This window comes from Erithacus rubecula, assembly GCF_903797595.1.
Source record: "Erithacus rubecula genome assembly, chromosome: 10".
Classification (NCBI taxonomy): Eukaryota; Metazoa; Chordata; class Aves; order Passeriformes; family Muscicapidae; genus Erithacus; species Erithacus rubecula.
The window spans coordinates 18226586-18240144 of record NC_136662.1 but is presented as its reverse complement, the minus strand read 5'-3'; the positions used below and the strand labels follow the sequence as shown (position 1 = coordinate 18240144).

Here is a 13559-nt window from a genome sequence, read left to right as displayed (position 1 = left end):
CACCCCAGGCATCCATGCTCTCCTGGTCCCTGTAGATGCAGACAGGTGACCCTATAGAGGCAGTCGAGGCTGCTGAGGCTGCTTGGGCTAGCTGCAGCTGGGAGTGGCTGGCAGGATGGTGGGGAGCAGGATATTAGGAGTGCAAGGCGTCTGGGATACCTAGATGGGGCCGGATAAACGCTTGTGGTAGACAGATTAGTCATAGGTTCCTGATAGGGGATAATCACTGGCTTGTCTGCTCTTTATCTGTGAGATAAGGATGAGGCTGGGGGAGGGAAGCAAAAGGCACAGAAAAGCTCAGAGGGCCGGCATGGACTGTCCCTGTGATTGTCCCTCCTGGCTTGTGGCAGGACTCTGAGCTGACTCTGATGGAACACTGAGCAGGACTCTCCCCTTGCTGGGGGCTCAGGGTTTAACTGCTTCTCCAGGGGAGTGAGATCAGGATCAGGGCATTTGTGGCAAAAGTCCTCGTGCTCATCCAGGAACTGTGATTTCCTTTCTGCTGCTTCAGCTCTCGTCCCAATTATGTGGTTGTGTTGACTATAAATTATTCTGCAGAGGGAGCAGCAGCATCCTGTCCCTTTAGCATGCCTAGAGCTTGCTGGAACTTCTCTCAGGCAGTGACTGTTAGCAGAAATTAAAGTAATTTTGTAATGGACATTAAATACAAATAACTATCTTAGCGGGTCAGGATGTTCTCAGCCTTTGCTGGAGGAGCAGACCCCTGAGGTTGATTTTGTCTTGCTTACAAGCCAGGAAGAGACACTTGCCCTGCTGAGCAGGCATCCTGGAGCACAATTTTCATGAATTGTATTTGAGCTCCTAGTTCAGCAACACACAAGGCTGAGGTGTGCACAGCATCCCAAGGTGTCTCTGTAGGAAAGTGACGTCTGCTCCCCAACCAGATCCCAGTTTTGGAAAAGACGTCATGAAGATTTAGTTGGGAATGTGTTAGCTACAGCATCCCATAGCTCCTCATGCAGCACCTTGCTCCTCCTGTGCTTCTCCTCTCTTGAGAGGGAGATAGGAGAAGCAGACCAAAGCAGAGTGGAGCATCCTCCACCTGCAGCAGTCCCTCCTCAGTACTGATTTTCCCTAAGGAGTTTTTGTAGAGCAGGATCCAGAAGCAGACAGCTGAAAATCCAAGTTGCTGTTCCATTTGATGCTCTTGGCTGCTTACTGGAGTTGTGCTGCTGTCTGTTCTGTGAGCCCTGGACCCATGGCTGGCACGTAGGGTAGGAAAATGAGAATTGAAAGGGGCAAGGCAATGGAAATTTGGTCCAACTTGTTTACATCAATTGTGGGTTTTCTGTCTTTCTTTTGTTCTCTGGAAGATGAAATGCAGCCTGTGAATGTGTATGTGTGCTTGCCAAAGGCCTGCTCTGGTCACAGTTTGCTCCTTGAAGGATTATTGATCCTTTGTTCTTTCCCATGGAAAGTCTCTCTCAGGCAGGTACATTGATGCCCAGGGACTTGTCCCCTGTCCTAAAGCAAGTGAGGGGCAGGACCAGGTGTTTAACCCAGGGCTCTGGAGCCCAAGTGGAGTAGTACCTTTGTTAGAGTGTTCCAGACATGGGGAAGGGCTTGCAGGAATTGGAGCTTTACTGATGCTTTAACAATCCGGTGATGTGGAGCAGGAGCAGGAGCACGCTGGGCAATCCCTGGAGCCGCAGAGTGCTCCGGGCTCTGCAGCTGTACTGCCTGCACTCCTGGGGCTTTGGAGGAAGGCAGGTCCCTGGTCTTCCTCAGCCTCATTTCACATGGGGTGCAGAGGGTGAGGGGCCATCCGAGCACTAGCCCTGTGGTCAGGATCCCTCCTGATGGCTGCTGCCACCACTGTGTTGGAACAGCACAGTGCTGCCAGCTGGGCTTACTGCTGGGGAATCAAGTTGGTTTTCTGCCACTTGAACTGATAAAGCAAAGGTGGGTCCCTAATAAAATAGAAGTAGGTCCACTCCTTGCTAATGGGACTGCTGACCCTGCTGTCATAAACATGGTTGTCTCTCTTCTCCCCCCATCCTCTCAGGTGCTCCTGACCCCACTGCTGGGGCCAGCATCGATGATGAGAACTGCTGGCACTTGGATGAGGAGCAGGTCCGAGAGCAGGTGAAGCTGTTCCTATCTCAGGGAGGGTACTACGGCTCGGGGAAGCAGCTCAACTCCATGTTTGCCAAGGTGAGGAGCCGGCTGCTCTCTCCCATCTCTGCTCAGTGTGTCACGTAGCTGGCACTCGCTGGCTGCCCTGGCAGGGTGCCCATCACAGCTGGGAATCTCTGCTCCAGTGCCTTCTCGCCCTGTCGCGGAGCAGGCGGCTGTAATCCAGGCTCTGGGTCAGGCCTGGCTTGTCTCACCTGCTGTCCTGGCAGGTCCCTTCCTCCCATAGTGTCATGATCCCTGTGCAAGGAAGGGCATTCCCCCATCTGCCCTTCAGCACAGCGGGGAAAAAGCCAACCCTGCAGAGCCTACCAAGACCATGGGAGGGTGGGACCATAATCCACAAACCTCACCAATCTATGGGCTTTTCTCTTTGCAGAAGGGCTTTGCTTTCTTGTTCTTAATCTCAGTCTCCTTCACAACTTGGCTGTGACTGATGCTGAATTGGGCTCCAATCAGCCTCATCACAGCCATTGCCATGAGGATTATAATGTGTGACTACACATTATACACACACATACATATAAGTACGTTTGTATTTACAGTCTGGACCCTCAGGTGAGGGAGCTGTGGGTTGCCAGCCAGGTGAATGTGTCTTGAACACCTCTGAGGGATCTTGGCTCACCCCAGACTTTCTCTTTGTCCTTCCCAGGTCCGGGAGATGCTGCGCATGAGGGACTCCAACGGGGCCAGGATGCTAACGCTGATAACAGAGCAGTTCATGGCTGATCCTCGGCTCTCCCTCTGGAGGCAGCAGGGGACAGGCATAACAGAGAAGTGCCGGCAGCTCTGGGATGAGCTGGGTAAGGGTCACTGCCTTGCAGAGAGGAGCAGTTTCCTGGGCTGCTGGGCCAATGGACATCATTGCAGAGGCCCTATGGGGCTCATTTTTGGGAAGAGAGACCCTGAGACATGCTAGGACCTTACTGTATCCCCTGTTGGAGAATCACTGTGGGACAGCTGGATCAGGCCCAAACCACACAGTTGAAAACCTTAAACCTGCCCCTCTCCTGCAAAGGGACCAAGGATGATGGGTGTGCTGTGTGTTGCTGGTCCCATGCTTCCAGCAGGCAGGTGTTTGGTGAGCTGCCCCAAAGCCTTTGTGAGGGAGGACAGGGCTGGTGAGTCCCAGGGGCTGGATGTAGCCTGGATGTGGAAGTGCTGTTCCTGGAGGAACCAGGATCCAAAGAGGGAAAGGCAGGTTCTCAAGTCTCATAACATCTAACAGATTCTGCCTGCTGTGATGCACGTTTCCAGGGTGAGGGGGGCAGGATGGGCAGCAGAGCCTGACTGTGAGGGAAATGCAGTTCTGGGTAATTCTAGCTAAGCATCTTAGACACCAGCTCAGCTGGCTGACACTGTAATATCATTAGAATAAAACATTTAGATGACGTGGGCTTGGGGAGTAGGGTTGTGTGGTGAAGTTAACCCTGCAGTTCTGGGCTCTCCTGGACATAGGGGTTCTTGGGTGAATAGTTTTACTTAAGCCATGAATGAGTTTGAGCTCCTCTGCTGCCTGCTGGTAGGAGATACTGTACAAGAGCAAGGACTGATGGGCTGCCACCAAAGGGATATGGTAGAGCTGGAAGAAGGATTAGGATAGTCTGGGATCTGGAACATTTGAGACTGCAGCTGGGAATCACATACCCACCTACCAAGTGCCCAGCAAATGCAAACAGAAATGAGGCTGGGAACCCTGGCCAAACTATGCAGACAAGATCTGGGCAGGGGTGGGATGTCTTGTTTCTGTATGAAGTTTCCTGGATGGAAATAACCACACCAGCTCTGGAGAGCTCATCTGTGCTTGCTTGCCAAGAAGATATTTCCAGGATTTTGGGATGCTGCAGCTAGACAATTGGATATGCAAGGATCCTGGAGAGGTGGCCAAGTCCACCAAGCCAGAATTTCCACATGGAAGAAAGCAAACACATTGGTGATATATGAATGGATGGGTGTGTGGGCAGGCCTGGACTCAGGAAGCAATTTGCTTAAAATTACAGATTATTTGGCCAGATTTCCAAGCTGCTATCCAAGCCGAGAGCCCTCCCTCCCTTCCTGCAAAGGCGAGGGGAGAGTGGTTGGGTTTCAGTCCTGGCTTAACTGTACAAGGACCAGGTTGGTGCACGCAGGTTTGGTTGGCAGAGTGGGAGGAGGTGGCAGCATGTCCCTGTTGGCAGATGGCAAAGTGGCTGGGGAATGTCAGGGCCCTACCAGTGCTGGATCAACACGACAGCAGGGGAAGTGTGGTGCCAGCCAACACACGTCAGAGCAGCTCGCCTGGCATAGGCACGTCACACGTGAGGCTCTGGGCATCTCCATGCTGAGGAGAGGCTCCTCTAGAGGACACAGTGATGTTCCAAGAAGCAGCTCCAGGATGGGCATGGACTGTACTCAAAGCAGGAATTATGCCCTCATTTTACGGAAGCCTTTTGTTTGGCCTTGGGCAGTGTTTACTGTAGGAGCAGAGCATATCTCTGAAGGAGGTGTGGAGGCACAGAGAGACAAGAGCTGCTCTGAGTTGGGGATAATCACCAGTAACAAACATCAGGAATACAGAGAGGTGTCCTAAACCCTCCCTGGGCAGGTAACAGTAGCCAGGGCTTGTGGGGCAGTGGAATCATCACATCCCACTGCCTGTGGGCTGTGGATGCCAAAGCTGCCAGTGTTACCATTACTGCTGAAGGGAAGGATGAGTGGCCTGTTGCCAGCTGCCATGGGAAGCCCTGGCACAGACCACAATCCACCACTTAGAAGCAAAAAATGGGCCTTTTGGAAATTATTTTGGGCACGTGTTTAATAATTAATCATCGATTTTAGCAAAGGCTGCTTCACAGACTTGCGTGGGATTGGAAGAAGATCAGCCTTAAAGAAGATTGTGGATTTATGCTGGGGAAAATGTAAAGGATTTTACAGGATTTCAGAGTTATAAAAAAAAAAAAAAAAGAGAATGAAAATAAAAACGGGATCATTTGCTTGTGCATGTGCTGCCAATTGAACCTCTATTGCCCCGTCTGCTGGGGAGCCAGAGGAAGGACCTGCTGGATGGAGAGCTCAGCAGCGTGGGAGTATTTGCCCTGGCGCATTAGTACTTACGATTAAAGCCTAATTACAAAAAATAGACGAAAAACCAGCTGAAGTGCAGCCTGACCTTAATCTGCCTGGAGACGGGTTTATTTATCTCGGTCACTTGTTTACAGTGGGGAATTTCAGCAGATTAAGCCGGGGAGCGACCCTGTGGGAAACGGGAGAATTTCTTTGATGGCTGGGAAACTTGGGCGCGGGATTGGAGTGCCTGTCTTCTCTGGGGCCAGCAGCCAGGACCACTGGGCTGGGAAGGCTCTGACCCCCCTGTCCCTGCACCCAGCCCCGTCATCAAAAAGCATTTTTGTTTAGAGGCTTAGCTTAATCATGCTCTGCCACTTTGTTCCCCACTTAACCTCCTGCTATCAGAAAGTTCAGATGAAGGTTTCTGCAGCATGTGAAGAGACACGGAGTCTGACCTGGTGTGGCATTTCGGCTCAGGACGGGAGTCACTTGTGCTGTCAGCTGATGTCACTTGACCACAGGGCTCTGAAAACCACTCTATTATATCTTCCAGATAATTATCATGACCGAGACAGATGCAAATCTCACTTCCCTCCTGGCTCCCACCTCCTCACCACTTTGTTCTTTCTGCAGGAGAGCCCAGGGGCATAATGTTTTGGCATGCAAAGGATGCCTCAGAGGGCTCTCAAAAATAGGCAGCAAAGTCATGAGGCTTCCAAGAACGCATATTAGCAGAGCTGTGGGAGCCAAAAATCCAGCGAGTGCATCCCATTCCTGGGGGCGGTGAAGCTGGAGCACCAAGCCTTGTTACTGCCTGTCAGCCAAGCTCTGTGCACCCTCAGAGGCGTGAGTTGAAATTGCCTTAGGCTGCTTTTCACACAAGCACCCCCAAAGTGGGCGAAGAAGAGCAATGACAACAGGGAGCACTGATGGGAAGGGAATGCCCGACTCTGACACCCGGAGTCGAGTGCAGGTTTTATCTCATGGCCACCCGAGGAGGTGGGAAGTTCTATCCCCTTCCTTAAGGAAGACTCATTTTCTGGAGCTGAGACCTGATTTTTAAAAGGATGCCATGTCTAAGTATCCCCCGTGGAGCCTGCAGGAGTCTGGGAGTGAGTGACATAGACCTGCTCTGGTAAGGATGGGCCCCTAAGGAGGTACCTTCTTTACACATTAATTAATTGCTGATGTTGCAGCTCAAAAAATCTTAATCCCCTCTGTTCATCAGAATGAAGTGAGGTGTTGGTGGGGTTTCCTGGGAGCAGAGATTGAGCTGAACCAGGCAAGGGCTGCTTTGGACATTTGCTGATGCTCATGCCTGCAATTGCTTTTCTGTGCCCATTCCTGGATGTGATGCTGCTGCCACCATCTGCGTTGTGATGCGGTGACGTCTGTCCTGCCGAGCCAGGCGGCTCCAAGGAGCCAGACATGCACAGCCTCCACACCTTACTAATGCTTTGAACCAGACATGTCTACAAGTTCCAACTGGCAGAGGATTGGTCTGGGGACATGCACCCTGAAAGCACCACCAAAGCTCAGCTGTACTGCAGAGGAGCGGAGAGGCACCGGAGTGGAGCCAGGGCCAGGACATCGCTGCTCAGCCTGGGTTTGCCTCGCGTTGTCTGGCAGAGGGACCAGCTGCTCTGGCTCCTGTTGGATCTGCAGCCTCGCTTGGGGCTGTTTGGCTCAGTGGCTGGGCTTTGCAGCTGGGGAGCTGCTCAAAACACAGCCAGCGAGGGAGGTGGTTTGGGCTTGTGGAGGAATCTCCTTGTTGCGCAGTGGAGGCGTGTTGGGCGATGATGTTGTGCCACTGGGCTGTCACTTGGGATAGGAACTTTGGCTCTGGGAGTGATGGAGAGGTGAAGGACAGCAGTAGGCTGGGCAGGGAGAAGAAAGGTACTCCAGGTCTCTGTGCTGAACCCATAGAAGAGAGGCAGTGAGGGTGTTTCTGCAGAAAGCTGAGCTGTCCCACATATGTGACAGCATTTGACATGGGCAGAGAGAGGAGCAGCAGGAACTGCTCAGCCTGAGGGGTTCCCTAGGGATACCTCATGTTGCAGCTGTGGCAGCCCACAGCCATCCCACCCTGCAGGGAAGCACAAGGGAGAGGACATGCTGTGTCCTGGCAGCCTTGCAGGGAAATTTTGGTATAAATGGAATTAACTAAAGAAGACTTCATGGGTTTGCACTTACTTAGGATGCTGTAGCCCTTATTGGAGCAGTGAGTGACCTGGAAGTCTGCAAGGCTCAGTTAGCAGCACCAGCATCAGCCCTGTTTTTATGAAAGGATGAGGTGGATCTTAATGATGACAGATGTCCTTGGTCCTGGTTTTGCCTCACACTGCAGACAGCATCATCAGCATCATGTGAGGTCCCGTGGTTGACCCACAGGGTGTCAGCGTGGGTGTCCTACTGGTGAGCAACTTGGCTTGTGGGATCCAAAGGACTCACATCAACCCAAGCTCCAGGTTCCTCTGCTGGTTCCTCTGCAGGCTGGGGGCTACTAGGAATTGAAAAAGAAAAAAAAAGAGAAAGAAAATACACTAAATCTCCTTTTTAAATAGTTGAATGCAAATGGCCTGAAGAACAATGGCAGATGAAATAGCATTCAGAGCGGGTTTTAAAGCGCTTGGAACGTGGGTAGGATCAAAATCAGGTTACTCTTTGGAGATACAGACTCTGCAGCTTGCCAGGGTGTTTTTAAGCATGCTTTGATGTGTAGTTCAAACACTAGATTTGTCCTGGCAGACAGAAGCACTCACAAATTCATACACAGCCGCTCTCTCCTTCCCTCCTCCCCACTGTCCCCCATCTCATGAGATTATAATTTAGCTTCATTATGGAGGAGTTTTACTTTGTCCTGGTTTCAGCTGGGATAGAGTTAATTTCCTTCTTATTTAGAAGCTGTGTAAATCCCCCTCCCGGGCCCATGCATTATGCTGAAATGAGTTTACAAACCTCGATGGAACCTTGCAGGCTCTCAGGGCGAGTAGGAGAGCTCTGCCCTGCGCGCATGGCGGTGGCACCTCCGTGATTTCTTGGCTTTGTTTAGGGGCCCTGTGGGTGTGCGTGGTGTTAAACCCTCACTGCAAGCTGGAAGAGAAATCCTGCTGGCTGCGGCAGCTGCGCAAGTGGGGCGAGATGGACGTGTGTCCCCTGGAAGATGGCAATTACGGTAACGAGCTTCCCAACATCACTAACGCGCTTACGCAGAGCTCCGGTCACAGCCAAGGTGAGTCTGGGCAGGAGTGGAAATCCAGCTGACAGCCACAGGGGTGGGTCCAGGTCAGAGCTCACCCCAAAGCTGAGAGAACTCGCTTCAGCTGCTGGTGATGTTTCTGCGAGTCATAGGAATATAAAATGTTTGTCTTCACAACCTCTGGTTTTATATGTAAATGTTTGCTTCTTTGCTGCAGGGTAAAGTTGCCTGTGTTTTGAGTTTAGAGACTGTTTTAAAGCCATTTGACTTTGGGGGAGTTTAGACTCCTACAGTCTGTGCAGATTTAGGCGTGGGGTAATACAGGAAAACAGTACTGTTTGCAAAAGAGCAGAGCTGAGCTCAGAAGTCCTGATGTAATGTGAGAGCAAGGAGCTGGAGATGGTGCAGAGCCTGATTCCCAACCCTTAAGCCTCACTTAAAGGCTGTGATTCAGGTGGTAGGGAAGTCATTAGCCAGGAATGTTAACACAGTTCAAGTGCAGAGCACAGACAGAGCAATGCAGTTAAGGGGTTGTTCCTTAGTGCTAAAATAGTTTCTCAGCTGCTGACAAAAATTTGATCCCTTTAAATTTAAGCACTCTTTCTCCTTCCTTTTGCCTGAAGTAGACATTAATTGAAAGTTATTGCTCTTCACATGTCTCTGTCTGCTGCATTGGAATTGCTCTTTGGTGTGTTATGTGTGGTCAGAGTGGGTGGAGGAGAGGGGGACAGCAGCCGAGCCTCAGGGGAAGCTTCATTCTGCTGGGTGGGATTAGTCCCTCAGCAGCAGTTTGGGAGCGTGGCTGTCCTGCCAGCCCCCCCAGCCATGGCCAGGACCACATGCCCGGCCTCCCTTTGCTAGGGGAGCAGCTTAATTTAAACCTGGCCTTGCTCCATGTCCTGCACCAGCCTCAGGATTACCCCTCTGGTGTTCCCCACTCTCCCAGGGATTTGCTCTGGCATTTGGGGAAGGTTGCTAGGGCTGAACAGATCACTTATTTTAGACCTGCAGGGAGTTCCCAAAGCACATGCCAGGGATGTCCCCTTCTCCTTGTGCTCCTGCCTCTCCAAGAAGGGGACTGAAAGCAGCACAGATCCTGGAGGTGTCCTGGGGTTCATGTTTGTGCATATGCAAATACTGCTCCAGATTGTTGACAGCCTCTTTTATTACTGAAGAACAGCTGATTCTTGAAATCCTTCCTGGTAAAGTGAGCAGGCTTGGTTCTCAACATACAAACACCTGTTTAATTTCTCTCCACCTCAGGGTGCCTGCAGCATTCCAGCTAATTGCTTGTTGCCATCGTTTCCGGAGCATGTTTACCCAGCCTCCCTGGATCAGCTTTGAACAGTGCCTTTTGTTTTCCACCCTTGAATGCATTTAACTCGGCCCCTCTTGCGGCTTGCAGGACCTAACACGGAGCACTGCACCCCCTCTGGGGCTTCCTGTTCTGCAGCCTGCCAGCTGTGTTTGGCCTCCATGATCCAGTGTGGCTGGAGTGATATGGGATTGCTCCAGACAGGTTTTCTCCTCATAACAAACCTCCTGTCTTGATAGGTCTGGATGGGGTGAAATGCTAATCCAGCGTTTGGTAGTTTCAGAAATGCCCATGAAGTTACAGAGCAGCTCTGAAGAAGAGCACAGATATCTGGTGCAGGGCAGCAGTGAGGTTTCAGATGATGCTGTCTCCTCTCTTCCAGCCCTCTCACACAGCCCACAGAGGTTGCTGGAGGGTGATGGTTCCAGCCCATCACCCAGAGGCAGATGAGACACACTCGTGTGGTTCCCTTTGTGGCTTCATGTGCTGCTGATCAAAGAAGCTGCAGTTCAGTGAAGCTGAGACTTTGTGTTGGAGCAGAGGAGGAGAGCTCATGGTGCTTGCAGGGCAGTAATGCTGAGGAAGCCCAGTCCTGACCCAGGGGCAGCTGCCTGCATGCTCAGTGTCACAGGAGGGAACGCACTGCCAGGTTTCAAGGCATCAGCTATTCTAGCAAGTTACTTAGCAATGCTGTCTGAGGAGACATTAGTCCCCCCTCAGAAATGGGATGGGCAGCAGAGGTATCCAAAGCCATCTCGGAAATGGCTGGGGTGAGACCAGGTTTTGCTCTCATAGTAAAGGCAGAGCTCTGCCCAGAGAGGTCATGTCTGGGAGGAGGAGCAGGCTGCCCCTGGCCCAGCAGGGCACTGATGGTTTGTCTCTTTGCAGACTCGCTGGCCAGGCCCAGACGAACCGTGTTCACGCGTGCCATCGAGGGCTGTGACCTGCACTGGCAGGACAGCCACCTGCAGCGCATCATCAGCAGCGACTTCTACGTGTCCCCCTCCTACCAGCGCGAGGGCGAGAGCCTCCTCTTCAACTCCCAGGGACAGCCACTGTGGCTGGGTGAGCCCCCTGACCAGCAGCCCCTCTCATGGCCTGGGTGGGGAGGGTTGCTAGTGGACAGGAGTCACCTGAGTGAGGCTACCCTGAGTCCTTGCAAGTTTCTGCATCCTACACTGAAATTGCTACCCTGGCCCTTAGCCTGAGGAATGGGGAGAGCAGAAGAATTCAGTGCCCACCCACACCCCAGCCACAGTCCTTAGAGGAATCTCCACATATTTACAGTCTGGGCTTCTCTTGGGCATTTTGGACTAAGCTCCTGCCCCTTTTCATCCTGCCAGTGTTTGGCTGTCCCCAGAGCAACCTCTCACTGTTTCCAGTACAGGGGCCCTGGACACTTAAAATCCAGAGGATGCAGCTGTGCTTTACAGTCAATTTTCAAGAGAATTTCTCTTTCCTGCTGTCACCTTCTTCTTAGTCTTCCCTTAAAGGCAATTAGCAGTCAGTACTTAATTAAGCCTTGTGGGAGCTTAAGGTATTCTGGACCAGGCAAGCCAAGAGGTCCTCTTGTGTGTAGACTTCTAGCCCAAGTACCTCAAGCTACACAAATTCTCTCCTGCCAAATCATGACCCTGGGCAGATCTGTGGACCCTTGACAGCTCCTTGTCTGGGATAAGAATAAGCAACATGAAGGGCTTGGGTGGAACCCAGTGTGGATGTCAGCCCTAGGCCCCAAAATGTGGGAGACACAAGTCCCAACCCACCTGCAGGAAGGGGGATTACTTATCCCCAGTCCAGGAGTTGAATGTATGAACACACAACAGGTCAAAGCCCACCATTTCACTGTTGTTCACTTCAGAAGCTGCCAGGGCTGCCAAGCTTACTGGGTCTGCCACCAGGAAAGAGAATATTTAAAACTGTCTAGAGATGTAGTTTCTGGAGTAGCAGGCACTAAGTTCCTGTTAATGCCAGGAGATAGGAAGGGCCCATATGTAGGCTGTTGGTACATCTTAGCTGGAACAAGAGAGGATATTTCTGCTCTGGGAAGAGTTCTGGGCAGCTGCAGCAGGAGGTCTCCTTCCCACACAGCCACAGACAGCAATGGTAGGTTAGTGCATCCATGGACTCCATATAGAAGGGATATGGTGGCCACAGTTTCCCTGTCCAGAGCCTAATCTGGGTTCTGGTGATCCCTTTTCTTCAGCTGGTTGGTGCATGTTATTTGTCTGATGCATTTGCCATGATTTTTGGATTTTGCGCTTTTGCTTTCTTGGCACCTCTTCAGGGACTCAGTGCTGGGAGAGAAGGGTGATTTGTCAGCAACTTCCAGTGATAAATTCAGTGAGAAGATGAATATTTCATCCATTTAGCAAATGAATAGAGGGAGCAACAAGAAGCTCTTTTACAGATGTATTTGTTCTGAAATCTCTTCCTCATGTATTTCTTGTGGTGGGTGACCTTTGGGATGTGGATACCCCATTTGTGGAGGTGGTTGTCTGCATTTCCAGAGCTTTCTGAACTCTTCCAGGAATAGAAATTATCCTTCTACGGTAACTTCAGATCGTCTGTGTTTGCCTGGGTTTTTTTTCTCCCCTTGGTAGGACATTTTGAAAGAAAATGGGATTTTTGCTGCTTGTTATGCAGCATGTCATGTCATCTGCTCCTGCTAATTTCTCACTCAGTCATAATCCTCTCCACAGTTGCTTGTGATTTCAGGTGAGCAATAAGCAGCAGGAGCAGATGAATTCCTAAGCAACTGTGAGTCTTGGGAGGGGGTTTTGTGCAACTGTTCCTAATAATAAAACACCAGGTAGGAGAACTGCAGAAGAGACAGGATGTCTGCAGAGCTCTTTCCATGGAAGTGTTAAGGAGTCAGTTCAAAGCATCACCCCAAATCTACCAGTGCCCCCAACACAGTGCTGGATGCCCAGCCTCGCCCTGTGCATCATCCCCAGTGCCATGAGAGCAGTGAGAGAAGTAGGGATAGGCCATGCAGATTTTAGGAGAGATGAGCTGCAGGGTTGTAGCAGCCTGTGTTGGAGCTGTCGTATTGCAGCAATGGTGTGTTGGAAATGCTTCCATTAGATAAGCTTTGCGGAGGTGGGGATTTAGGTATTGACGTGGCTGCTGTGGGTTGAATGTGGCAGGAGTCCCGTTAGTATTCCTGGTAGGCATCCTTTCCAGAAGCAGGGAGAAAGGGATGAATTCAAGACAGGAAGCAGGAATGTGGGAAACATGAGTAGAAGATGCCCCATGAGTACCATCCTACAATGCCTTGCTGCTTTGGTTCAGCCATCCCCTGCTCCTGCCTTGCAGAACACGTCCCCACAGCCTGTGCTCGGGTGGATGCGCTGCGCTCCCACGGTTACCCCAGAGAAGCTCTGCGACTGACTGTGGCCATAATCAACACCCTGCGACTGCAGCAGCAAAGGCAGCTGGAAATATATAAGCATCAGAAGAAAGGTATGAGTAGAGCTATGTGAGTAGTGCCTTGTGATGTCTGGCCGGGGTGTCTCAGTTGCTTGGAAAAGTCTTTTCCACCTTGACAAGGCAAATATCCAGCCTGCATGGGCAATGAGGTTTTTAGAGGAACTTAGAAATAAAAAAAGGATGCATCATCTTTGGAAGGAGGGTCTGGTCTCTCAGGAAGTATTTAAGGGGGTTGCTAGGGCATGTAGGAAAAAAACATAGTAGAGCATGTAGGACTTCTTAATCTTGAAGGTCTCTTCCAACCTAGTGATTCTGTGATTCTGTAAGAGTTGTGCTGCCCCATTCAGAGTGGCAGAGGTGGAAAGTGGGCAGCACTGCAGGGGAGCTGCTCATGTCCTAGGAAGAAAAACTGAT

The 13559-nt window shown here is 51.2% G+C and overlaps 1 protein-coding gene across 1 annotated transcript in view; it reads left to right on the top strand.

Annotated features, from left to right (window-relative positions):
• The window catches only part of ZSWIM5 (zinc finger SWIM-type containing 5), a 94217-nt gene that overhangs the window by 71161 nt on the left and 9497 nt on the right, over positions 1-13559 (top strand). The window contains exons 3-7 of the mRNA XM_079314412.1: positions 2027-2175; positions 2807-2957; positions 8252-8431; positions 10602-10778; positions 13032-13178. Coding sequence (XP_079170538.1) covers positions 2027-2175; positions 2807-2957; positions 8252-8431; positions 10602-10778; positions 13032-13178 — 804 coding nt within the window. The remainder of the gene's footprint in view (positions 1-2026; positions 2176-2806; positions 2958-8251; positions 8432-10601; positions 10779-13031; positions 13179-13559) is intronic.